At 33.3% G+C, this 27,426-nt stretch overlaps 3 protein-coding genes across 5 annotated transcripts; 2 read left to right on the top strand and 1 right to left on the bottom strand.

Moving 5' to 3' along the window:
* The first annotated feature begins 8,761 nt into the window (after window positions 1–8,761).
* LOC132036853 (probable serine/threonine-protein kinase WNK11) lies at window positions 8,762–11,623 on the top strand. 2 transcript variants are annotated; one of them, XM_059427251.1, is made up of 3 exons: window positions 8,762–8,900; window positions 9,695–10,195; window positions 10,968–11,623. In XM_059427251.1, exons 1-3 carry the CDS (start codon window positions 8,898–8,900, stop codon window positions 11,382–11,384), a joined length of 921 nt encoding a protein of 306 aa, XP_059283234.1. In that variant the 5' UTR covers window positions 8,762–8,897; the 3' UTR covers window positions 11,385–11,623. The 2 variants fall into 2 exon arrangements, with proteins under 2 accessions (XP_059283234.1, XP_059283235.1); XM_059427252.1 differs by having other exon boundaries at window positions 8,817–8,900; window positions 9,701–10,195.
* Window positions 11,624–20,407: 8,784 nt separating this feature from the next.
* LOC132037459 (probable inactive receptor kinase At2g26730) lies at window positions 20,408–22,941 on the top strand. The gene is made up of 2 exons (XM_059427988.1): window positions 20,408–21,883; window positions 21,962–22,941. Exons 1-2 carry the CDS (start codon window positions 20,779–20,781, stop codon window positions 22,567–22,569), a joined length of 1,713 nt encoding a protein of 570 aa, XP_059283971.1. The 5' UTR covers window positions 20,408–20,778; the 3' UTR covers window positions 22,570–22,941.
* Window positions 22,942–23,678: 737 nt separating this feature from the next.
* On the bottom strand, window positions 23,679–27,206 carry LOC132037988 (uncharacterized). Of its 2 annotated transcripts, none has more exons than XM_059428702.1 (2): window positions 27,083–27,206; window positions 23,679–25,150 (listed from the first exon to the last, which is right to left on the bottom strand). In XM_059428702.1, the coding sequence occupies exon 2, from the start codon at window positions 25,127–25,129 to the stop codon at window positions 23,912–23,914; it is 1,218 nt and encodes a 405-aa protein (XP_059284685.1). In that variant the 5' UTR covers window positions 25,130–25,150; window positions 27,083–27,206; the 3' UTR covers window positions 23,679–23,911. The 2 variants fall into 2 exon arrangements, with proteins under 2 accessions (XP_059284685.1, XP_059284684.1); XM_059428701.1 differs by having other exon boundaries at window positions 27,007–27,164.
* Window positions 27,207–27,426: the final 220 nt, after the last annotated feature.

Genomic DNA, 27,426 nt, shown 5'->3' on the forward strand with positions numbered 1-27,426 from the left:
GCAGTGGGGCAGGGGTAATTTGGGTTATTTAGTTTAAAACGGTTATTTCGGTAACTTTTTGTAAGCAGGGGGAGATGGTATGAGTGCCCTTTTTTTCTTTTAAATTTTTTCTTGTGTTTGTATTTGTAGGCAAATTGAAATATATCATTGTAAGAGCATTTGCGTATATTTAAAACAAAACATTTAGAGGTTTTTAAATTTGAAGTGCAACTTCTGGTGGTAAGGATGGGGGGTGGGGTGGGGTGGGGTGGTGTATGTTGGGGTAGGGCGGGTTGTGTTCCTACCCATTAAGGAGTCGTTTGGTATGCAGACTAAATTATCCCGAGATTATAATTTTGGGACTAATTTATCTCATCTAGAGGTGGGATAAAATAATTCAAAGTTTGACGAGATATGTACCACCTTATCCGCGTACCAAAACGACCCCCAATAGGATTTTGATTTGCAAGATCTGTTGCAGCAAATGCTTGTAAAAAACGGTTTGTAACTAATCGTCGTGATGGTGGTGGTCGAGATATAGGTGGGCTTGGGGTAGGTGGAGTGGGGGTGATTGGGGTTGACAAGTAGTTTGGAATGTGTTGAGGGTTGCGTTGGTGTATTTATTGATCCGGAAATATTCTCGTGAAATTTTTTAAGGAAAATAGTTTCTCTTATTTTGAGGAAAATATTTTCAAAAATATTCAATGCAACCAAACAAGGGAAAAAAAAATTAGAAAACATTTTTTTATCATACCAAACACACCCTTCATTTAAAATTTTGTGTGGTTAAAAATTTACCGCATCAAGTGTTTACCTTCACTGAATAAATATATGATACTATTTATGGGTGAATATCATTTTCACCCCCCAAGTTTTCTTTAAAAATCAAACTTCCCTCTCAACTTTGATCAATAGTCATTCTCCCCCTTTATCCTAATTAACTTTTTTAAATTTCTATTTTACCCTTACATTATCAACTTGTCTTTTTTTCTTTAAAATGATGATATTTTTTTATCTCCTTTATCTATGTAACAAATTTTCTATAAGAAACTAAATATTATTTTTGAGGCGGAAAAAGAAACGTAAGAAATACCAATTGAGTACATAACTTAATATCGTTCTATAATGAAATAAATGAGAAGAATAAGAACTTTTTTTATTAATAATTATCAAAACTCTAAAATATGTATTTATACAAGTAAAAATAAGAGGTAATAATAACTTTATAAATATATTTCAATGCAGATAATACAAAATAATTAATAAAAATAGAGAAATATTTTATAGCAAATTCCTAAAAGATTATCTATTTATATTATATATAAATTTTAAATTATTATTTAAAAAATATTCCATTAATGACAGTACATACACAATATATACTTAATGCACGTAATATTAAAATATCTGTCATAAAGTAATATCAGATTATGTGATATATTCTTAAAAGGATTATTAAACTTATAATATGAACTTAAATAAAAATTTATAAATACCTAGGTTAAAAAAATAAATTTTATATAATATAAAAAGGTTAACATAGATGTAGGATTGAAAAATATCAAGGGTAAAATGAGCATTGCACAGGATAAAGGAGGGCAATGTCTATTGTTCATAATTGAGGGGGAGTTTGATTTTTAAAGCAAAGTTGGGGGTGATAATCATTTTCACCCCTATTTGTATAGATACTTTGATCATTATAATTAATTAATATATATATTTATTATATTAAATTACCTAATTGTAATGAGCCGAATTAAATTGATATAGCGCTCGGTGCAAACATATATTTATGTACAATTTTGTGTGAGTACTTCTGATATTATTATCCGTGAAAGACGGTTCGACGCAAGTTGACTTTGGTACATGGGATCTGGATGTTATTGAGTCATTGACTTGTCTCTATCCAAGTACTGTACTACAGTTTATGTACGTTCTTGCAAGTTATTGAACTATCCATAATTGCCATTTCAAATGTTCCAATTATATTCGTTTAATATTTCATCTATGTTAATATGACTAAGCTTAGTGTACGTATCTAATAAAGAATGCTAGTCTTTAGCAGAAAACATTTAAATAAAAAGCAAAAAGATCCCCTGCAAATCTTTCTTCTTCTTCTTCTTCTTCTTTATTATTATTATTATTATTATTATTATTATTATTATTATTATTATTTTGTTTGTGTGGGTGTTGGGCTTTAACAAGTCTCTATGCCTTTTACAATTAATATGTTTGTTGAACTAGTAATCATTCAAACAGGTTTATGAGCTGTACTGTGTAACAATTTTAAATGGTTGATCATTGAAATAGTTTCTATTAATGTTCTCAATAATGATCAACTAAGCTATACTCTACGGATGACCAGAATCTGAATGTCAATCGACGAGACTAGCTTATGAAAAATTTCAAGTTCAAATTGTAATGACCAGCATCCTGAGGCTTGGAATGGCAATCTTGAAATGGAACATGCTTATAGATAAGCTAATGGTATTGCATACTTGCATATAGTTTGGGATCCATGGGCATGAATTTTTGTGAAGGCATAGTGATCTATCCATTTTTTTGAGGGCATAGTAATCACGTAGTTTATTTTCTTTGATGTGTATTACTATTTTTTGCACCGTTTGCTTTTTATCTTGATATTTTATTGTCGTATTTCATAATATCATGCTTTAAATTTTTTTTTTTTTTTTAGCCTAGAGCCTGTCGGAAACAGCTTCTTTACCCCCAACAAAGGTAGCTTGTGAGACAGGGTATGTTGTTGTTGTTGTTAGTAGAGTCCGTGACACAAACGAATTGCTTCTACGAGTCTATCAAACTTTTGGGCCAAATAACGGGACTCTTCAGTATTGACATGGGCCTGTAAGACTGCGGCTCAATTTATGGGCCTTAAAGCAAGAAAACAGTAAATTGGGACCATATTCTCAATCTTTATTCATGTGAAAACATTCCATTTAGGCTGATTGAAAGAGCCATAAATCAGTAAATCACTATGGTCTCTTTCTCAAAGAACAAATTGTGTAGTTTTCTATCTTTTTCTGCACGGATTGTCCTTCATTTGGGGTGGTTTTAATTTTTTTTCCTTCAAATTGGTGGTCTTTAAGTTTTACCCTTCGCCTAATATTCCAAGGTTGTGGGTTTGAACCCTAGCTCAGTAAAAAAAAAAAAAAAATCGCAAGGCAGAATTTTGCAAATCTGGTCATAAGGCAGAATTTGCACATGGACAGAATTGCCTTAAGGTAGAATTCTGTCCATGCAAATTCTGCCTTAAGGTAGAATTTCAATTTCGCTGAAATTCTGCCTGAAGGGCAAAGTTAAAGACCACCATTTTGAGGGGAAAAAATTAAAGACCACCCCCAGCGAAGGGCAATCCTGCAAATTACCCATTTTCTATTGACATTGATAAGATATTCTCTCAATTACACGTATTTTAGAGAAGAACATTTTATTCTTACGAGTGGTCTATGTCAACATATAAAAGGAATAAGGATTTGAAAAGTCAAATTTGATATTGCAAATTTAAGCATAAGCGGAGCACACCGACATGGGGTTCATCTGAAACAACAAGCACTCTCAATGCAAAGCTTAAGTAACAATTCACGAAAAGTGCAATGTTCCAATTATATTCGTTTACGGTAAGATTTCATCTATGTCTATGTTAATATGACAAGGTTAATGTACGTATTTAATAGAGAATGCTAGTCTTTAGCAGAAAACATTTAAATAAAAAGCAAAAAGATCCCCTGCAAATCTTTCATTTTTTTGCGCGGATTGCCCTTCTTTTGGGGTGGTCTTTAAATTTTGCCCCTCATATTTGTGGTTTTTAAATTATGCCTCTCATATTCTTTGGTCTTTAATTTTTGCCCTTCGCATTGCAACTCTGAGCGTTCACGCAGAAATCATGAGGTTCTAAGTTCGAACCCCCGCTCAAGCATAAATTTAAAAAAAAATTGCGAGGCAAGGTTTGGGTCGCGTGTATGCCGGACCCGGCATACACTTGTTAAGGAATTACCAAATTTTTGCCGGACTCGGCATACTCATGCTTTATGGGTAGAATTGGCATAAGTATGCCGGGTCCGGCATAACTTTGGTAATTCCTTAATAAGTTTATACCGGTGGGGGCATACTTTTAATGGGTAAACTTTTATGCCGGACCCGGCATAAACTTGTGAAGGAATTTCCAAAGTTATGCCAGACCCGGCATACTTATGCCAAGTCTACCCATAAGGCATAAGTATGTCGGGTCCGGCATAACTTTGGTAATTCCTTCACAAGTGTATGCCGGTGGGGGCATAGCGAAATTTAAACTCTGCCTTGCGAATTTTTTTTAAAATTTTGACTGTGTGGGGGTTCGAACCTGGAACCCATGGGTTTTAGCCGAAGGGCAAAATTTAAAGATTTCAAATATGAGGGGTAAAATTTAAAGACCACCCCAAAAGAAGGGCAATTCGCAAATCTTTCTTCTTTATAATTTTTTTTTTTTTTTTTTGTGTGGGTGTTGGGCTTTAATATCATGCTTCAAATTCATTCCTTTTTTTTTTTTTTAGCTGAAAGTCTATCGGAAACAGCTTCTTTACCCCACAACAAAGGTAGCTTGTGGGACTAGGTATGTTGTTGTTGTTGGCCATGAGTCCATGACATAAACGAATTACTTCTAGTAAAATTTTCTCAAATAGCTACCTTTTAGCTGCTTCTAATAAGCTATAACTACAAGTTCATTATTTACAATTAAGTATTCGGTTTTTCCTATATTTAGGTCCTGGACGCGTCGCATAAATATAGCCAAAATACAGACTAAATACACGGAACTATTGAGCAAATAATGCCTCTATTTAAGGAAAAAAATCTTTTTCAAAATAAACAGAAATCTGTTTTTAATGTTCCATCCATAAATCACGCAAATCTCATTCTCTTCCATATCTAATCACATATCTCATTCAACATCTAATCATTCACATAAAATTTGAATTCAAAAACTCTCTTCATATTTTTCCCCAAAATATAACTAAAAAAAAAAAAATCTCTTTTTAATGTTCCATAAATCACGCAAAGCTTGATTTGTTCATCAATTGAATTGCATAATGACAAGTTGAGATTGTCTCCTGATGCTATGACCATCGGTTTTGTGTTCGTTATTAAAAATATTCAATTAAATTACATTATTAAAAATCAAAATGTTTGTTACAAAAAATATTAGTTTTTAAGTGCAATAAGCTGATATTGAATATTATTTAGTAACTTTAATAAGATGGGAAAACTTGACTCCATAAAAAAACTTTAATCCCAAAGGGTGGCTTTTGATTCACTGTATTTTATCTGTATTATGATTGTATTGTTGAGTGTATTCTAATTGATCCGTAAGATTTGAATCGTAATGAATATATTTACAATATATTTCACTTGTATTTTATGTGTATTTTAGGAGTATTAAAGTTGTTCTTTAATTTTTGAAGTATATTGTACAGAAAAATGGATTTTTTGGTTCAATAATGAATTCAAGTGTACCATGAATATATAGAGAAAATGCATAGAACTCTTCCTGGTTCATCAATAAAATATAGTGAAAACATGTAGGAAATACAAACTTGATATTGAAATGCACTTTGTAATTTTTTAACAGTAACTATACAAGAAAAATATAAATGTAATAAAAACAGAATTCAAATCTACGATTAGACTATACAACAAGCGGGATCATTACCAAAATACATAAAACTTCTTCTAAAATCTTCATAAAAATAATGTCGCAACGTTGATGTTATACATTAAAAAAAAGTTGGAGAAAAAAAAACAACTTAAAACATAAACTGTTTTGTCTACAAATCTACTCCTGAACATCTACTAAAATCACTGCATCATAATCAACGGTAGCCTTGATAGGGTATTGGTGGTTGCTCGTTATCAATAAATGCATTCAGGCTTGCCTTATCGATTTGTGTCGTATCTCATACGGAGAAACTTTGCATCAATTTCAGCTGGAATGCGTCAAGATATACTGAAACTTTACATTAACAAAATATGAAAAAATAACAACATAACAAATTAACCACAATAAATAACAACACATTCAAGATATACCGAAAATATACTATAAATATAATGCAAATATATCAATGTCAAATGCATCGTGGTTGTCACTACAATGTGTGTGATCACGTAAAAATACACTTCAAATACTCGAATATATACTACAAAATATACTTTGATAAAAAGTAAACACAAATTCAAAATCGCATAAATTTACAAGTAACAAATTAGGTAGAAAAATATATAACACACAATTAAAAACACAAACTAATTGAAATAATAAAAAAAATACGACAAAAATATACTTAAAATGTACGCAAAATACAGATCTGGTGAATTGAAAAAACAGGAATTAACTGAAGTTCAAAACACAAACTAAATAATAAAAAATACGACAAAAATATACTTAAAATGTATGCAAAATATAGATCTGGTGAATTGAAAAAACGGGAATTAACTGAAGTTCATCAAAAAATACGATAAACATGTACTTAAAATGCAAGTAAAATACATATCTGGTGAAGTGAAAATAGGGTCATTAATAAGAAAAAATACCTCTTGAAGAACATGAACATTTTTACTCTTTTCCAATAACAAAAACTTCAGATCTGTATTTAAAAATTTCGGTGGCCAGCGGCGGAGGGCATCTAGGAACAGTCATGAAGCTCACTGTCAGGAGCAAAAAGAATTCCATAACAAACTCTGAAAACACCTACATAAATCAATTAACTAATGGTGGAATACGTTTTAGCCAAAAATAGAAAATCGTAAAAACTTAATTAGCATGAAACTAACTTACGGGAGGGATGGAAAATCCATAATGAACTTTGTGAGCACCAACATAAATCACTTAACTAATTACCGAAACCAGAAAACTGACTCCAGCATGGAAGTGATTAGTGAAGATCCATAACATATCTTACAGCACCAAAAAAAAATTACCTTTTGGAGAACATGAACATTTTTACTCTTGTCCAATAACAAAAACTTCAGATCTGTATTCAAAAATCCCTCAAAACAAAAAAAAATCTTTAAACTTCCACTGAATACAGGGAAAGATGAAACCTGTGGATTAGTAAAGCCCAAAAAGAAACAAAGATGATGAGGGAGAACACAAAAATAACAGAGAATCTTATATATTTTAGGAAATAGAGTTGAATTTTGGCAGTAAAAGGTTGAAATTAATGAGCAGTTAATACAGAGTAAAAAAAAGGAAGTGAAAGAAATCAGAAACTGATTTGAAAAGCATGAAATTAGGGGAGATGGGAGTTGGAAACGTATATTTAGAAAAAGGGGAGAGAGAGAACGTGTGCAGCTAAAAAATAAGGGTGTGGGGAGTGGTAAGTTAATTGGTAGAAAAGTGGGTAACTATAAGTTGTAAAAATATAATATTATAGCTACTAAACTTAATTATTAAAAAGTATAGTTATGTTCCATAAATATGTAACATAGTAAGTTATGCCAAGTAAAATTTACTTACTTCTATGAGTTTGTCAATCTTTTGGGCCAAATAACGGGACTCTTCAGTATTGACATGGGCCTGTAAGACTGTGGCTCAATTTATGGGCCTTAAAGCAAGAAAACAGTAAATTGGGACCAAATTCTCAATCTTTATACATGTCAAAACATTCCATTTGGGCGGATTGAAAGAGCCATAAATCAGTAAATCACTATGGTCTCTTTTTCAAAGAACAAATTGTGTAGTTTTCTATTGACATTGATATGATATTCTCCCAATTACATGTATTTTAGAGAAGAACATTTTATTCTCACGAGTGGTCTTTGTAAACATATATAAGGAATAAGGATTCTGAAAAGTCAAATTTGATATTGCAAATTTAAGCATAGGCGGAGCACACCGACATGGGGTTCATCTGAAACAAGTACTCTCAATGCAAAGCTTATGTAAAAATTCATGAAAAGAGCAACAAATTGTAGTATGAAATTCATAGCTTTAAAAATATAATGAGTCCGATACTAAGAATTTTAAATATTGAACTATAAAACTTAAATCCTGAATCCGCTTCTGAATTAAGTCAATGTTCTTGATACGAATAAAATTAGGGTGAAATTCGACTCTATCCTAAAATTATGCTATAACTACTAAAGTAAGAATACTTTCAAATCACATCATATTCCCTAAATCTTGACTCCAAAAACAAGCCGTCCTTATTTCTATTTTTTGGATGGTCGGTAAACATACGAGTCATACGAAATCAAGAGCCTGTTTGGATGGGCTTAAAATAAGCAGCTTATAAGCTGAAAACAGCTTATAAGCTAAAAAAAAAAATGTTGGGATAGGCTAATTTATTTTTTTTGGCTTATAAAGCTTTTCCGCTTATAAGCTGCTTTAGATAAGCTAAACCAAACGGGCCCAATTATTTTGTTGGGCTTATTTTATGCATAAAATGACTTTAAGCTGACCAGCCAAACACTCAAAAAAACTGAAAATAGCTTATAAGCAACTTATAAGCCAATCCTGACGGGCTCCAATACTATGATTCAGGTTTTACTGGGCCGTAATCTTTTCCAAGATATTTGCCACGTGTACCATATTTATTACCGTATTTAACCAAAAAAAGGATTCATCATACAAATCCCATTTGTTTTCAACCTAATCCGAGTAATTAATTGGCTAATAACAACTACTAAACCCCATGTTTAATCCACTTTAGTCAACTAAAAGTCTAAACTTAACCCTAGTTAACAATTTCCTATAAATACAACCACCCATAAACCCTCAACGTTTTCTTTTTCCATGCCTATTGTTCCGTTTTCGTTACTTTTTTGAGAGAGAAAAAAAGAAAAGCAAAAGAATTCAGCTTTTTTTGTGTTCGTTTATTGAAGAAGAAGAAGAAGAAGAAGACAAATTACCGTAACGTTCGCACTACATGGTAAAAGTTCTTTATTTAATTTAAACTTTCTGTTTTTATCGATAAATCCAAAGGTTTATACAATATTTTTCAACTTTTATGTTTTTTATTTAATTTTTTTTTTTTAATCTAACAGTCCAAAAACATCGTTTTGAGATTTGATTTCCATTCAAATAGCTTGGAATTTTGCTTTTAAAAGTGTTAAAATCGATTTTTCAACTTTTTAAATTTTTTTTTTCTATTTTGCAATTGTTTTCTATTTGAATAGCTTGGAATTTGGTTGTTTTTGCTATAAAAAAAGTTTTAAAAGTTTAATTTTGGCAAATTTTGAAGAAAATTTCAACTGATTTAAACAATCGATTATTCAACCTTTTTATGTTTTTTTGTTTAAAATCTAAGAGTCCAAAAACATCGTTTTGCAATAGTTTTCTATTTGAATCGCTTGGAATTTAGTTGTGTTTGCTATAAAAAAAAAAAAAGTTTAATTTGGCGAATTCCGATAAAAATTTCAACTTTTTATGTTTTTTTAATCTAAATAGTCCAAAATCATCGTTTTTGCAATTGTTTCCATTCAAAACCTTGGAATTCAGTTGTTTTTGCTATATAAAGTATTAAAAAAAGCTTGATTTTGGTGAATTCTCTAAAAATAATCAACTAATGTAAACAATCGATTTTTCTATTTTTTTTAATCTAACAGTCCTAAAACATCTTTCCAGTTTTTTAGTTGTTTTTGCTTAAAAAGGTTTAATTTTAGCTAATTCTGAATAAAACCTCAACTAATTTGGATTTTTTTTTAAAAACAATTATGTGTTCAGGTGCAGAGCGTGAATGTGGATCCGGATCGGGAATCTGAACCGTTCGTTGAACTTGACCCGACTGGTCGATACGGGCGATACGACGAGCTATTAGGTTATGGAGCTGTTAAAAAAGTATACAGAGCATTTGATCAAGAAGAAGGTATTGAAGTAGCTTGGAATCAGGTGAAATTACGTCATTTTATGTCCGATCAACCGGTTATAGACCGGTTATATTCGGAGGTTCGTTTGTTGAAAACACTAAAACATAAGAATATAATTGCATTGTATTCTGTTTGGAGGGATGAGAATCGCAACACTTTGAATTTTATTACTGAGGTTTGTACTTCAGGGAATTTGAGAGAGTATAGGAATAAACATAAACATGTATCCATGAAGGCGTTGAAGAAGTGGTCTAAACAGATTCTTAAGGGATTGGATTATTTGCATACACATGAACCTTGTGTTATTCATAGAGATCTCAATTGCAGTAATGTCTTCATTAATGGCAATATTGGTCAGGTATATTATTAATCACTCTCTTTATCTTCATTGAGAAATACTAGTAGTTTTATTAATTCTTCAATGTTATACTCCCTCTGTTCACTTTTATTTGTTCACTTTTGACTTTTCACGCTATTTAAGAAATTATAAATGAAGTGTGTATTTTAACATGATGCCCATATTAATTGGTATATAATGGTATTGGTTTTGAAAAAATAATTTATCTATTTTAGGAATAGTGGACAAGTAAAAGTGAACGGAGGGAGTAGTAGCTATTTTGTTCAACCCCCAAAAAGGATAATGTTGATTATTATACCTTTGAGGAAGTATTTATTATATGTGCAAATTAGATGTAGGAGAGCTCATAACATTATTGATTCTTCAATGTCATTGCTAACTTTGTTCAACCCCTAAAAAAGGATGATGTTGATTATTATACCTTTGAGGAAGTATTTATTATATGTGCAAATTAGCTGTAGGGGAGCTCATAGGATTATTCTCGTTGTTTATATGTGGCGCATTCATTTCACCAATTGTTATTTTGATTTGGAAAGAAAAAGATTTGATTTTTATTTGGTACCTGAGTTGATGGGAGGTAGTCGGTACACCGTGGAATTAGTTTAGTCCGGACATCGCGTTTATCGAAAAAGATTTGATTTTTTATTTAATTAATGTTAGTCTTTTTTGTTATCCATGTTTGATTCTTCAGTTTAGCTTGTTTGTATCTTTATTATGAGCTTCAGAATTTTAGAAGGAATTACGAGTGATATCGTTCTAAATTTGTGAATAGGTCAAGATTGGTGATTTGGGTTTTGCAACAATAGTAGGGAAGAGTCATCAAGCGCATTCCGTTCTTGGGACCCCAGAGTTCATGGCACCGGAGTTGTATGACGAGGATTACACTGAGCTGATTGATATCTACTCGTTCGGAATGTGTGTTTTGGAGATGGTGACTCTGGAATTACCCTATAGTGAATGTGATAATGTGGTGAAGATTTACAAAAAGGTAATATCCGGAGTGAGGCCTAAGGCCATGGACAAGGTTAAAGATCCCGTTGTCAAGGAGTTCATTGAGAAGTGTCTTGCTCAACCTAGGGTTAGACCCTCTGCTTCTGAGCTCCTTCAAGATCCTTTCTTTGAAGATATTAACGATGATGACGAAAACGATGACGAAGAGTATACTAGAAACAACTATTGGTCTGCCTAGGTTAACCATTGCTAGTATTTGCTAGTATTAGTTAGTATATTAGCTTTTGGTGTGGAGTTTTGGTGCTGATTTGTGGCTATAGGTTTTTGGCTTTTCTTCCAAAAAGAAGAAAAGAATATGGTTTTGCTTTTATGAAAACTATTGCAAAAGGAAAACAATAGAAAGAGTGGATTTTGGTGAAGTGATTTGTACATACAATTGATATCAAATACTATTGGAAGATTGAAAGTTGTCTTGAATTCTTTGCCACTCCACTTGCTTCACCTTCATACCACACGTAATTATCCATCTTGAGAAATCTTAAATGATAATGCAAGACAGTGAAAGAATAAATCCTTCAATTATTTCACTTTGTTTACTTCAAATTTCTTGACGAATCTATACACGTTGGAGGAGCCGCCTTAGGCAAAGGGTGATCCGGTAAACGCCCTTCGCCGGAAAATTACGCAATGTATGTAGGTTAAATATTAGCTATTATGAGTACATATTTAATTTTGCACACCATTAACATAAGTGAGGAAAATTTGCACTTTTTTTGCCCGGATTGCCCTTTATCGTCGGAAATTTACACAGTGTACATAGGTTAAATATTAGCTATTATGAGTATATAATTAATTTTGCACACCCTTAACACAAGTGAGAGGAAAATTTGCACATCCTTCGTCAAATTCCTGGCTCCGCCACTGTCTCTACAAAATGGACGATTTAAGTTTATACAAATGGGCAATATACATTTCTTTTACTCTATCCGTGTAGCTTAACCTATTCTAGCATGTCAGTTATCATTTTTAAGAGGTTACCAATTTGATTGTGTACATATTTTTGCGGTCAATACGTGAAAATTGAACTTTAGAATGTCTAACCTTTCATCCACCAGAAGTGGCAGAAGAATTAAGTCTTCATATGGGGCAAGTCAAATATAGAATTGGTAAAAGGCGTGGGTAATTGTTGTTACAAATAAGGGAGAAAAAAAACGAAGTCAAGAGTAGTTGTGTCAAAACTTAGAATGGGATTTATTCAAATTTAGCCTTTGGCATAATGTAATGGCTTATTATTATTTCTTTATTTCGTACAAACATGGTGTGGAAGCAAAGTAAAGAAGCGGTTGACATACTCGAGCTGTCGCCACGCTGTTCCATTCGCTGTTTGTTGGACTAAACAAATCCCATTGCATAAAGAATTCTAACACTAATAAAGAAGAGAACAATAATATTTGTAGGCGTGTGTGGCGTTTTCATTTCCCACTTTAATAAATCGAATCAAAACCGAATAAAAGAATAAACATCACTAACGATTGTCGTGTCAGCGGTAAGTATTCTTTTCATTTTTAATCAGAAGTTTTAAGTTTCAATTCTAAAAATGAATTTGCTTAGAATAGAAGGTTAGTAGGTAGTCAAGCGTTATTTAGTTTCCTTACCAATATATTGTGATTAGTATTCTCCTACTAGCTTATTCTTCGATTTTAGTATTACATTCTTCGATTTTAGTATTACATATTGTTTCCTTTGTTTCAATTATCATATTATATGTTGTTGCTACTCTTCTCTTCTCTATTGTTGTCATTATGGCTTATTCACTACTATATTTGCGTTACATACTTAATTTTTTGTATGCGTTACTTGAGTTGAGAGTCTATCGCAAACATTCTCTCTACCTTCACAAGGCAGGGATAAGGTTACGTACACACCTCCCTCCTAGACCCCATTTTACCTTTAACATAAATTTTTTAGTCCAATTCAAATTAATCTAGCTCCAAAATAAATACTGAAACTGCGAGTAAAATGTAAATAAAGAAAGAATAAAGAGAAAGAGTATCGCACTATTGACAAAAAAGAAAAAGGCTGAAACGGAAAAGAGGGAAAAGGTCTTATCTAGCTGTTTTTAGATGGCGTAGGGCCATAGATAGGCACATAATTTCTTCACAAGCGTCGGCCGTTGGGTTGGTTTGAGACTTTGTCCCTTTGTGGGGTCCACGGTCTTGTTTAAGTTACCACTAGTATTTGTTTTTGGGGGTTCAATAACGATCTCGTTTCTTACTTTGGTTTTAGTTTGAAATAATATATTGATTACCCTTAAATTTATGAGCAAATTTTATTTATATATTCAAACTATAATTTGTGTCAATTGAATATGGGAACACATAATAAATGTATTCCTATTAGATATTTTTTGGTCAAATTTTGAAATTTTTTTTGCTCATGTTCTCAAGCGTCTATTCGTTAATCAAGTTAACAATATGAAATATGTCATCGTCTTTCAATTATATACATCTGCCTCAATTAGAAAACACATGTGATTTTATGGCTTATTGAGGCAAACGTGTATAATTAAAGAAGGTGGCATGTAGGCCATTTGAGAAAACACATAAGTTGTTTCAAAATTCGAATCAAAAGTGTATAATGATAACACTTTATCATGTGTTCAGGTCTTTCAATTGAAATACATTCAGGTGGTTAAAGAAAGTTCTTTGAAAGGTTTAAGGGACTGTCATGTATTGAGCCGAAATTATATGGTTCGCAAACATTTTATACCGAGATTATAATGTGTGGTTCTAATATAAGGATTAAATAATAACATAGTTTATTATTGTATATACTCCTTTTTGGTTCATATTGGATTAAAAACGAGATATCTAGGATATAATGCAACACGTACGGATTTAGGATTTTTATTTGGGGTTCGAAAAATAAAAATGTAGTGATTGAGATTTAAAATGGAACCGCAAGGTGAATTTTGAACATCCTAGACCACTGAACCAACCTTTTCTCTTGTTTTTAGAGTGTTCAAAATCTATATATGTACATAAAAAATGAAAAAATACCTTATATATACGGTGTAATTTTTTTCCGACCCTCGGCAAGCGCTAGATCTCCCCTGAACAAGTGTTCATTTTATAATAGACAAATTTAGATAAAGTTTTATTTTCATCTTTAATGACAGCCTTATAATATATGATTTGGAAGAAGAGCTTTGGAGGATATTTGGCAATTCAATTGTTTTGTTCCGTAGAGTTAATTCCGTAATTATTATCCTTCATTAAATATTGTACTAAAATAGATTAAAATTATGATATAACTAATTCTGGAATTGCTTATACCGAAAACAAAAATCCGACCGGACATAGGATTGTATTATCCCACATCTATCCTGATAGTTATCCTTTGCATGAACAAAAAAACCTCTCTACTTTTTAAAATTTTGGACATAAAAATATGATATTTGAAAGAAACGAAATTAACATTTGAAATAAAGTTAAAAAGGAAAGAGCGAGATAGTGGTTTTTGTTGTTCCCGCGAAGCGAAGATCATTCGCTTGGCGAATAAAGTGGGTCACCCTCTTTTTGGCTTCAGCCAGAATATTTGAAAGTTAAAATTGTGTTTAGACATACATTTAATTTGGAGAAAAAAAAAAGTAGAGGTTTTAAGAGTGCGAAAAAGATCACTTGAAAAATGATCAAAAACACATTTTCAAACTTGAAATTCATCTTAAATTTCTTTTAAATATTCAGTTTTATTTTTATTTTTAAATAATCAGTTCAATATATAATCAGACACTGTTTTAAAGAAAAAAATCATCTACAAACGTTAAATGTTGGATATCCATAGATTAAGGTCAAAACTTTTTTTTTTCCTGTTTAAAATTATTGGGACGAAAGCTTCCTTTAATTAGTTTAATACATAAACATCTGAATTAAGATTATTGTAATCAGTTATAATAAAAGTCCACTTCAAACTCTTACACTATTTGAAATTTATATATGATCCTCAATTCAAATGAATTCCCTCCATAATGCCTCACAAAAGCAGACAAGTGGCTGCCTCTCTGAAAAAAAAATTGAAAATAAATGTTGGACACGTTTTTCATTAAACATTACTGTATGTTTTAATGAAGGTTGATGAGAATTCAGTTTTTTGAGAGACGTTTTCGGGGCGAGTCCAGAGGCGAGTTTCGGAGCGAGGCATACCAAAAATGCTTCGGGGCGCAAATGAAAGGCGTAGATCCATAGGGCGTAAGTCTTGGGCGCAAAAGTGTAAGTCCTGGGCGCAAAAGCGTAAGTCCCGGCCGTTAATTTAATTTTTATTATTTTAAAAGTATTTTTGCTATAGATTATGACTTTTATTATTGTTGTAATGATATTTATACTTTATGTTATCATGTTTTCATGTTGTAGTGATTTTCCTTAAAATATATAAACAAAGAAAGCAATTTCCATAGAAAATCACACTGCCATAAATAGTTTTTAAGATGATTATATCTGAAATTGATATCATAGAGATTTCATAGCACTATATTCTTGAAGTAACTTCATCCATTTTTTATTTTTTTTGCACTACTCTTACACTTTTTCCCCTTCTCCTTCTTTGAATATACAAAAAAAAAAGTCAATGCAAATATTAGTTGAGGGTGGGAAGGACTATGAAATTTTAGAGATTGATGATGAAGTGAATGAAGATTTCATTTTAAAGATTATCTAGGCTGTTATCATTTTTTGTGTTGTAACCTTTGTCAAATAATAATTGGGATAAGGCACCGTTACCCCCCTGAACTATACCCGAATTTGCTACGACACACCTTACCTTTCCCAGGGTCCTATTACCCCCCTAAACTTATTTAAAACGGAATAATTACCCCTAAACGTCGATGCCCACTCTCATATGGGAGAGTGAAATACACTCTCCTTGCCACATGTGTATTTATTTGTTTTCTTCTTTTTTTTTTTTAATTTTTTCAGCTTACGTGCCAATTTTTTTTAAAATAAAAATAAAAAACTGAATCTTCATTAAAAAAAATGAGTTTTAAAACCCGTCTTTTTTTTTTAATTTGAAAATTTAATTTTTTTTAAAGCCATTTAAAAAAAAAAAAAAGTAAAAACATGGATTAAAAAACTGAATTTTCTTTTAAAAAAAGGATTTAAAAAAAAAAATTGAAAATTTGTTTTTTTTTTAAAACCCGTTTTTTAAAAAGAAAAAAAAAAACTGAAAAATGATTATTTTTTTTTAAAATATGGAAAAATGGATTTGTTAAAAATATGGAAAACTTGATTATTTTTTAAAATGTCTTAAAAAATCTTGATTTTCATGATTTCATTTTCTTAGGACACTTTTATTTTTCAAATAAAATACGGAAAAGTGTTTTTCTTGCCAAAATGTGAAAAAAACTGAATTTTTATAAAATTTTGAAAAAATTAATTATTTTATTAACATGTGGAAAACCCTCTTTTTAAAACTAAATGTGAAAGACTAGATTTATTTTCAAATTTTTAAGAAAATGCAGATTTTTAAGAAAAAAAAATTAAGTTTTCCCCTTTTTATGTTCTCGCTCTCTCAAAGAGAGTGAAACACCTCTCTTTGCCACATCAGCATTTAGGGGGGTAATTATTCCGTTTTAAATAAGTTTAGGGGGTAATAGGGCCCGGGGAAAGGTAAGGTGTGTCGTAGCAAATTCGGGTATAGTTCAGGGGGGTAATGGTGCCTTATCCCATAATAATTCTAATAACTCTTTTTATATTATTGGTGATTTATTTGAATTTATTTGCAGAATTTTAATGAAAACTTTACATTTGCTATTTTTTAATAATAAAATTATAAAATTGAAGATACAAGAGACATACGCCCCGTTGATTCATGGGACTTATGCCCCGTGTCTCGGGGATTACGCCTCGCCCGTGCCGCATAAAACACCTCGCCTCGCGCCCCCGCCTTTTAGAACAAGGGATGAAATCATATTACTTTAGAAAATAGTAAACTGGGAGGTGATATTTCTTCTTTATTTTAAAACAAACACGAAGCAATATATAATATTTTCAAATCATTTAGGGTGTCAATAGTGTATGCATATAATACTAGGGAGGAGAGACGGGAGTTATGGGAGGAAATAGAGATGCAAAGTACTACTTGTCTGAAACCTTGGTTAGTATTAGGGGATTTTAATTCTGTGTTGCACATGGATGATAGATTGGGGAGGAATCAATGACATTACACAGAAGTTACCGATTTTCGAAATTGTATCGATGCGAGTGGATTGCTGGAATTACCCCAAGAGCGAGAAGTATACATGGAATGATAGGAGCGATGATAGGAGAATATTTTCAAAGATAGACTTGGATGTTTATTAATCTTTGAGTGGCTCGACACTATGCCATCTTGTAGAATTTGTTTATCTAGCGAAGGTATAGCGACATGATCGCCTGCTAGAATATCCTTACGCAAACAGGCTATTAGAGTCGGGAGAGCATTTCAATATTGTAATGTATGGTCCCAACACCCCCAGTTCAAAGACAAGGTGCAAACAGTCTGGAACACCCAAATTGAAGGTTGCAAAATGTGGAAGATAGTAAGGAAATTGAAATTGTTGAAAAAGAGCCTAAAAAATTTGTGAATACACAGCATTTTAGAAATATAGTGACTGAAGCTGCAGAAGATAAAATATCCTTTGGTCAAAGCTCAGGAGAAACTACAAGATGACCCTCTAAATATGTTGCTTCAACAGGAGGAGAGAGCACAATACACAAAATATAGGCACACTTCTTACATGGCAGAGATGTTTCTACAACAACAAAGTAAAGCAACATGGTTAAAGCTTGGGGATGATTGCACCAAGTACTTTTTTGCTGTTATTAGGCATAGAAGGCTCCAACAGGCAATCACTCAGCTGAAGGATGATCAAGGTAACTGGCAGTATGAACCTGAGGCCATTGCACAAATCTTTGTGGAGTACTACATGGATCTGTTGGGGAAGAAAACTGAAACAAGAATAACTGGACATAAATATTTCTTTAATAATGGGCCTACTCTTACATCAGACCAACAAATTACATTACTACAAGAGTACACAGGCCAGGAGGTTAAACAAGCTATCTTCCATATAGATATTAACAAGAGTCCAGGGCCAGATGGGTATAGTAGTGGGTTTTTCAAAGTAGCAGGAGATAATAGGAAAGGATGTTATAGAAGCGGTGCTTGACTTTTTAGAAATGGCAAGTTATTAAAGCAACTCAACACAACAAATATTGCTACGATTCCCAAGATACCGGGCCCGAGTTTGCCGCCGGTTTTAGACCGATATCATCTTTGCAATGTCTTGTATAAATGTATCACGAAGATGATTTGTATGAGGTTGAAATCGATTTGTAGACACCTTTATGGTGATAATCGATCTGCCTTTGTCCAAGGTAGATCTATGTTGCATAATGTTCTGATATGCCATGATTTGTTGAGGCATTATAATAGGCAGACAACACCTAGATGCTTGATGAAAATAGACTTGAGGAAGGCTTATGATATGGTAAGCTGGGAATTTGTGGAGGAGGCTTTGAATGGGTATGGATTTCGAGGAGATTTATTGAGTTAGTGATGAAATGTATTTCCTCACCAATGTTTACAGTAAGAGTAAATGGAGAGGGTCATGGATTTTTTGCAGGGAAAAGAGGATTAAGACAAGGTGACCCCATGTCTCCTCTCATTTTTGTCCTGGTGATGGAATACCTATCCAGAATTTTGAAATGCATGGTGGCTACCGGACTTCAAGTACCACCATTATGTGTAAACATGTCAATTAACACACTTAATTTTTTGCGGATGACTTGATGATATTCTGCAAGGGAAACATGCAATCAGTAACTCGAGTAATGGAAACTTTGACCCATTTCAGTAAGGTCACGGGTTTAGTGGCAAACATGGAAAAATCCAGTATATTCGTGGCTGGGGTGGATGACAATACTAAAGCTCAACTGTTGCAGGAAACAGGATTTACTCTCGGCACTCTTCCTATAAGATATCTCGGTCTTCCACTCTCATCAAAAAAGTGGAGCAAAATGGAGTGCCACCAACTTACAGAGAAAATCACACACAGTTTATCTTTTTTTTTTGTTACCAAAAAATATTTTCAAATCTAAACTGATCTCTAAAAGGAGAACTCGATTGGTAATTTCAAATGCTACATGATACTATTAGTTCCATTTATGTAAATCTTACTTTATTTTCAGGTTAATTTTTTATCTTGTTAGTAATTACTGATTATTACCTCATGAAGCAATTATATGTTTATATTGATGTATACGGAGGACAATTTAATCCAAAGTAATCAATGGCTACATTTGTTAAATATCTTTTATCTTGTTAGTAATTAATTACAAATTGGTGTGTGTGATGCAATCTCTAAGAAAAAGTGGTCAAACACAAAATGTGTACCAGGCACATCCTGAGAAACGTTTGGTATATAAAAAGCTGCACATAAAATAGAGGCGAATCAAAATAAATTTGGCTATAAGCCGGAGGGGTCAACTATGTATTATTACTAAGCCTCTGTTCTAAGAAGATTAATTACCTCTTTAGAGTGGACTACAATTTCCAATGGCTTTAGTCCATATTGAAAAGCTACTTTCAAACCATGAAGTTCTGCTAACAATTTTGCTTCCCCACTTATAGTAATTTACTCCTTCTATCCATTTTAGTTATTGGGCTTATTAAAAATAATTGGTCCAAAATAGTTATCATTTTAGAAAATCAAGATGTGATAAATTATTAGTTTCCACCGTCAACCTTACAAAATGAATGTAGAGAGAGATTAATGTGGTGAAAAAGAGAGTAGCATTAAATTGAGATCAAAGAATAACTAATGAAAATTTAGTCAAATTATTCTTTTAGTTAATGTTTTCTTAAGGGACGTGCAAAAAAAAAAAACATGACAAGTAAAATGGACGGGAGGGAGTAGATTAGTTTGCAGTTTTCACTTACACTCACCCTATGACTTCCTATGAGTTGAAATTCAGGGCAGCTCGCTACACTAAGCTCCGAATATACTTGGGGTTCGTAAAAATGCCGAAACACATTGACTCTATTTTATGCAATCTTACATTGTATTTTTGCAAGAGACCTTCCGCGACTCTAATCCGTTAATTTCCTAGTCGCACGGTGACAAATCTTACGGTTGAAATAGAACTTATAGTCGGCATTTGTAAAATGAAGATGTGATTTTCTGAGCAACATTTTTTGGTTGAGGGATGCAGGCAAAAGTACCAGTTTTTGGATGCCTAATTTGATAGTCATATTCTTGAAACATCTTTGCCTTTACCACAACTCTTGAACTGCTAGGCTCCAACAGTAAAGAAACAACGACCTTGTAATGTTCAGAAAAGATGTGATTTGACAAATTCCAAGTCCAATCCTAGTCATTATAATATGAATAAAGTTGTACAATGAATATAACAAGGTAGATTAGAGATCAAGTCAGAACATGGAATCTTTGGAAACTGTGATCCAATTTGTTTTTATCGAAGAAAATGCCGAAAGAGGGATAATACTATGTTGTGAAATTATGTTAAACACCTTCAGTAACTATGTACAACTCCTGAGGATATGTCAAGCAACAAACAACATTTCTTCTAGCTAAATAGATGGACAATCTTCTCAAGTTGATTGTAAGTGTTATATTTTCTGTTTATTTTATCAGATTCTGTAATGGAGGTGAGTTAATAGAGTCCAAGTCCTTTCTCAATTTTATTCTTGCTATTGATCCAAACAATGTACTACGAATTGATCGGAATGCTTTAGTGCCTTGCCCTTGCTACTACAAATTACATGGTGTTAAGTGCAATATACGTACCCGTGAAGTCATAGAAATAAGGCTTGAGGACAAGAATCTCAGTGGGATAATCGATGCAGAATCACTCTGCAAACTCTCAAAATTAAGAGTTCTTAGCTTAGCCGGGAACAAGATTCAAGGGACAGTTCCTGAATCGATATCAACGTGTAAAAGTTTAATTGTTCTTGATCTCAGCAACAACTTTCTTAGGGGTAATTCATCAGTACTACTGCAGTCTTTGACAATGCTCAAGAACCTTAAAAAACTGAACATTTCTAAGAACAGTTTCACTTTCTCACAAGTGTTGAGAGGTGTAACGATTAAAGAATCTACATATGTGTTAAATGGTATCGCTCCATCTTCAACTGCAGAAAGTGACAATACAAAGACAAAGAATTATCATATGAGTTTGATATTTTGGGTCCTCATATTTCTTGGGATTGCGCTTGCCTTAGTGGTTTTATCATTCTTGTGCATAAGATGTGTCAGAAGAAAAGCGAAGGACAAGGAGGTTATAAAAGAAGTAGTTAATTACCCGTCTCCTCGAAAAACTCCCTCAGCTGAGGTTGTAGATGGAGAATGTAACACTGAAGAAAAAAGCTCAGAACTTTTCTTTTTCATGGAATCCGTTGAAAAGTTTACGATGGACGATCTTCTTGAAGCAACCGCAAACTTAAGAAAACAAGGCCTTTGCAGTAGCCTTTATAAGGTACATATCAGTGGCAGTGGTGTCTTCGCAGTCAAGAGACTGAAGAAACTACAAGTAGGGTTCAAGGAATTTAGCGAAACAATGAAAAAGATAGGGAACTTGAAGCATCAAAATGTACTTCCACTTGTTGCTTATTACACTAGCAATGAAGAAAAAATGCTCATCTACAAATACCAGAACAATGGAAGTCTACTAACCCTTTTTGAAAGTAAGCTGACTAAATCAAGAACTTACAAAATTTCTTATCTTTGTAATTCAGAATTTGATCATATTTTTTATGTTGCAGATTATGTAGAGGGGAAAAGGAATTTCCCATGGAAACTAAGGCTGTCGATTGCAGTTGGCATAGCAAGGGGTTTCGCGTACATATACAGAAGTTCAAAGAAAGGCAATGTCATTTCTCATGGCAACATCAAACCATCAAACATTCTGTTAAACGAAAATGAAGAGCCGTTAATAAGTGAGTATGGATATTGCAAGTTCATTGACCCCAACAAAAGTTGCCTCTACAAAGACAATGGTTACACAGCTCCTGAGAAGACCTTAACAGAAGGAGCTGATGCCTATAGCTTCGGAGTGATTCTACTAGAACTGCTGACCGGTAAAGTTGTGGAGAAGACAGGATTAGACCTTGTTAAATGGGTGAAATCCATAGTGCGGGAAGAATGGACTGGAGAGGTGTTTGATAGTGAAGTTGCCAAGTTTGAAATGTATGCTTTCCCTCTACTAAATGTAGCACTCAAGTGTGTGGATCGTTTGCCAGAGGAGCGGCCTACTATGGCAGAGATATTTGAGATAATCGAGGAAGTGGTGAATGATCAAGAAGACATTTCTCCTTCTTCCATGACTTCTTTTGAATCCACCCCTGGTTCAATGATAAGCCTTTTAGTTTGAGCACTTTTCATAGATGAGAATATGAAATGAGCTTAAATGAAGAAGTGGGGATTCATACAGCCGACCCCAACTTGTTTGGGATTGAGGCTTCGTTGTTGTTGTTTGTATGTGACATTAATGGTTGTTGCACTAGGGTATTCATAATATGTTGAATTCTTACTAGGCTCTTTCAAGTTATTTTTCTGAAATGTGGTGCTAGTTGTGTGAAAGATTCAAAGCGAGTGGATAAAAGATGAAACACTATTCATGTAAGTTTCTTCTTTTAAAGAACAATGTTCTTACTTGGACGTTATCTTCAATGAGCAAAGCTTCCTCTCATTATCCTCAGTAGTACTTTTAACATTGACTTTAGTCTTGTAGCATACTAAATACCATATTGCACATATGGTCGCTGATTGGAATCTTAGTACAGTCAAACCTCCCTCTAATAATATCATTTGTCCCAATATTTTTTCACTGCTATAGCAAAATTTTGTTATAGAAAACATATAATATAGATGGAATAGCTTGGTAGGCTCCCGTTCTTATCCATTTTTGTCATCCCGGTGTTCGAACTCACTATTTTACCAACTGAACCCTTATACCCTTTGAAACACAGAATTTTAAACTTCTTTCATCCGGTCAGTGTGCGTGTAATACAATCGACTACACGTTGAATTCCACGTCATTTTTTAATGCCACACAGGTAATAAAATGTTAAAAATTAAATTAAACCCCAAAGCTTTATTCGTAAACCGTTTTCTCTTCCTACCACATTTTTGGCCCCGATTTCTAGCAGCCGCCATGGTACTCCCTCACGACCTGAAACACCATTGCAGCAGCCATGAAAACCAGCCTTTCTTCGTAGTCTTTTTCACCGTTTTGATAGTTCTTTAACCAATTTACCATTGAGACCATGATGATGCTTTGTTTCTGTCACAGCATTTCATGGATAACTCCAATGCAAATTTGAAATTACAACCAAATTAAATGAGACCCATCATGAATCTTAAACCAATTTGAAGAAAACCTACAGATCGGTTCCACATGGCTGTTATAGTGAAATATTATAGAGAATGAATGTTATAGAGAGGTCTGACTGTATGTTGAGGATGATGCACATAATCAAATTATTCCAAGGGAAAAGCTGAGCATAAATTACACAACACAAAGTTATTAACTACAAGGTAATGAAGTAAAACAAGTCTTCAACAGACACAGGTCAATTAGTTCAGAGCATTTTAAGCATTCACAAGATAAAACGGATAAACACCATATTCATAAAATCCTTAGTGTTTACTTATCCTTTTTAGACTTGGTCCGTAATCGCCTATAGGTCATACCGAAAACCATTCACAAAAGCTCAGAAAAAGGCTCTGCTGCCATAGAAAACCCGTGAACCAGTGCTCTTGGGTGTTTGCGATGTCTGATCTGAACTCGTATTACCAGAATTGGTTGGCCCATTTTCAATGTCCAGAGGAAGCTTCATCTTCGCCAATGACTCAGTAAATTGCTGCATACTTTTCATGTACATATCCACAATATCCTGTTGCACAACTTTTTGCTCTGGCTCAATCACCACTGGTTTTGGAAATGCACTGCCAGGCTCGGTTTCTGACATCTTACTCTCAGCATTTCCAAAATTACTTTTACCTGTAGGACTTTCTTTACAAGCTGAAGCATATTCTTCCCCTTGAGATTTTGAAGCTCCTTGGGTCTCAGAGGACTGAGAATCGACGGTTGATAAGCTGCTAGGTGGCGATTCGCGCTTAGGATATTGGGGGAAATGCGCAACCTCACTTGGAAAACTTTCCATATGGACATCGACTTCTGGACTGAGTTGATTTTCTGTATCAGAAGAGACCAAGCTATCCGAGCTTTGAGAATCAAGATTAGTATTAAAGTACTCGGAGACCATACGATTATTTTCGTTTACAATCTTAGGATCCGGGAACTCAATTTTGTCAAACTCGTTGTCTGGCCGAGATGCATCAGTGTCCGCAGATAAAGGCAATGCAGGAATTTCAATCACTTCAGGTGAAGTTCCATTGTAAGAAAGGGACAGCTGTACAAATCCTGCTGGAGAGTGAAAGAGATCAGTCGACGAAAGAGAGAACTCTTTCTCTAGCTTTCCGCTTTTCACAAGGATTTCAGATAAGGGGACTAATGCAAACCCCAGAAGTTGGTCTTCCAAGTAATTCTTCACTCTACTCATCATCCATATCTCACATTTGACCGAGCATTTTATTGTACGAACTCTGAGCCTTAGATTTTCATTGAAGACCGGACTTTTCCCGCCACCATTAATTGTCTGAGTGGAGACTGCATTTTCAGGGTCACTAGTAAGGCAAAGCTTTGCATAAACATCTTGTTTATGGTAAATGCAGATGTTATGGATATCTCTAGCTTGATGAATATACACGTCGAGTACACCGATGAAGTCTTCAGCTTCCTCTCTATGAGCGGAAATTCCCTCGGATAGGTTAGAAGGGTTCTTGCTGAAAAACTCACTGTTCTGCTTCTCAGAGTCGAAAACGGAGGAACCCTTAAACGGTGACACAACAGACTGTGGAGAATCCATGAAGCTGACTACAAATAGAACCTAAGAAAATTGAAGGATAAGTTATTATCAGATATTACCATCAAACAAGAAGTATCAACTGTATTTAAAGTGAAAAAACTTAACCAATAAACTCATTAACCTAACTAGGAAACATATCTAGATCAAGTGACAAGAATTCAGAGCTCATAACTCATAGCATAGCAAATAAAGGATAAAAGCTGACAACAGTATCATTTTAAGGAGGAGAATAAGAACTCCATACAGGAACAATCAGAATGAAGTAAAAGAAGGCAAAACTGCAATCTTTATCCTATATTAGAACCAAAATAACCAGTGGCGAAATCAGAAAAATCACTAAGGGATTCAAGATTTATATATATCTACAAAAAATAACTTTTGATCTATATTCACTATAACGTCATTTTTTATCTACACAGAATAATTTTCGACGAAGAGTGCATATACCTAGGCCACTGAAAAGAACCCTATAGTGAAAGATTGAGAATGGAGCTCCATATTAACTTTAAAATGAAGGATAATATAGCATAGAAAAATTAGGAACCGAAATAATGATAAAAGAATCAGCACAAGCATACTAAATAAAGTATAACCAAGAGCATAAGCTCATCAAGAAGCAGAAAATTCAGAATCTAATCAACTGGTTAACTCAAGCTGTCAAGCAATCCTCCCAACTTTAAAAGGAATTCGGCTTTTTACTCATAGCAAACTGAGAAAGCTAAAAGGAGGGAAGAAGGCCCAAATCAAACAAAAAGAATCACTTTAAAGCTCAGGTACTCATCAGGAGAAACAGCTTAAAGTATCAAAATCACACAACTCTGATCCAAGAAATAAACTGAATCCATAAAGTGTCAACTGTTAACTATCCAGCCCCCATGAGAAACGAATAAAGCTACAATCTCTAGCTTTCTCCTCAAGTGTTATAACTTAAATCCAGCACCAAATATACATGAATAAAGCCACAATCTTTAACCTCTTTTCCCCTTCAAGACAAAAAAATAATAATAATAATAATTACCTCAAAATCAAGAATAGAAAAGAGATTCAACTAAAAAAATAAAGGGGTGTTAACTATCCAGCACCATGAAGAAGTGAATAAAGCTACAATCTTTAACTTTCTCCTCAACTGTTAACTTAAATCCAGCACCAAATATAGTTGAACAAAGCTAAAGTCTCTAACTTTCTCCTCAAGTGTTAACTTAACCATGAAGAAGTGAATAAAGCTACAATCTTTAACTTTCTCCTCAAGTATTAAACTTAAATCCAGCACCAAATATAGATGAATAAAGCTACAATCTTTAACCCCCTTTCCCCTTCAAGACAAAAACAACTTACCTCAAAATCAAAATTAGGAAAGACACTCAACTCAAAAATAAAGAAGTGTCAACTGTCCAGCATCTATGAGATGTAAATAAAGCTACAATCTTTAACTTTCTCCTCAAGTATTAAACTTAAATTCAGCACCAAAAAAGATAGGCCAATAAAGCTACAATCTTTAACCCTTTCCCCCCTTCAAGACAAAAACAGAAAACTTACCTCAATATTAAAAATAGAAATAAAGAACTGAACCAATAACTAAAGAATCCATAAAGTGTTAACTATAAAGCTGCAATCTTTTACTTTCTTCCCAAGTGGTAAACTTAAAGCACCAAATAAGATGAACAAAGCTACAATCTTTAACCCCTTTTCCCCTTCAAGACAAGAAACAGAAAAACTTACCTCAAAAATCAAAATTAGAAAACAAACTCAACTAAAAAACAAAGAAGTGAACCAAGAATTGAGCAGAACAAGTCAAAAACAGTAATATTGTGAAATCAAGAAAGAACAAAAGAAAATATCACACAAACGACTAAATTTCCAAGAACCCCAGTTCTTACTTGCAGGTTAAGCGTCTGATTATTGAGCAAAAAACTATTCAAAAGAGTAATATTTTTTGTGGAAAATGAAGAATACCCTAGCTCGAAAAACGAAGTGCAGAGAATAAAATCAATGGAATGATGGTGAGTGGATTTGGTAGCTTGTCGGAAAACTCCTATATTTGTGCTCTAATTTATACAGAAAATGGCAAAAATGGTCCCTTGAGTTTGAGCCTAGTTTCAAAATAGTCCCTTAAGTTTTGATCTTTTAAGCTTGTCAAATACATGTGCATATTAACGGTTAAATCAATAACCCGAATCGATTATTGAGTTATTGGGTTAATGGTTCGGGTTAATGGGTTATTAGTTCGGGCATCGAGTGGTGTCCTATGGTTATTAGGGTATCGGTTCAGGTCTCAGTTTGACAACTTTTGTTAATGG

This window comes from Lycium ferocissimum, chromosome 11, assembly GCF_029784015.1.
Source record: "Lycium ferocissimum isolate CSIRO_LF1 chromosome 11, AGI_CSIRO_Lferr_CH_V1, whole genome shotgun sequence".
Lineage (NCBI taxonomy): Eukaryota > Viridiplantae > Streptophyta > Magnoliopsida > Solanales > Solanaceae > Lycium > Lycium ferocissimum.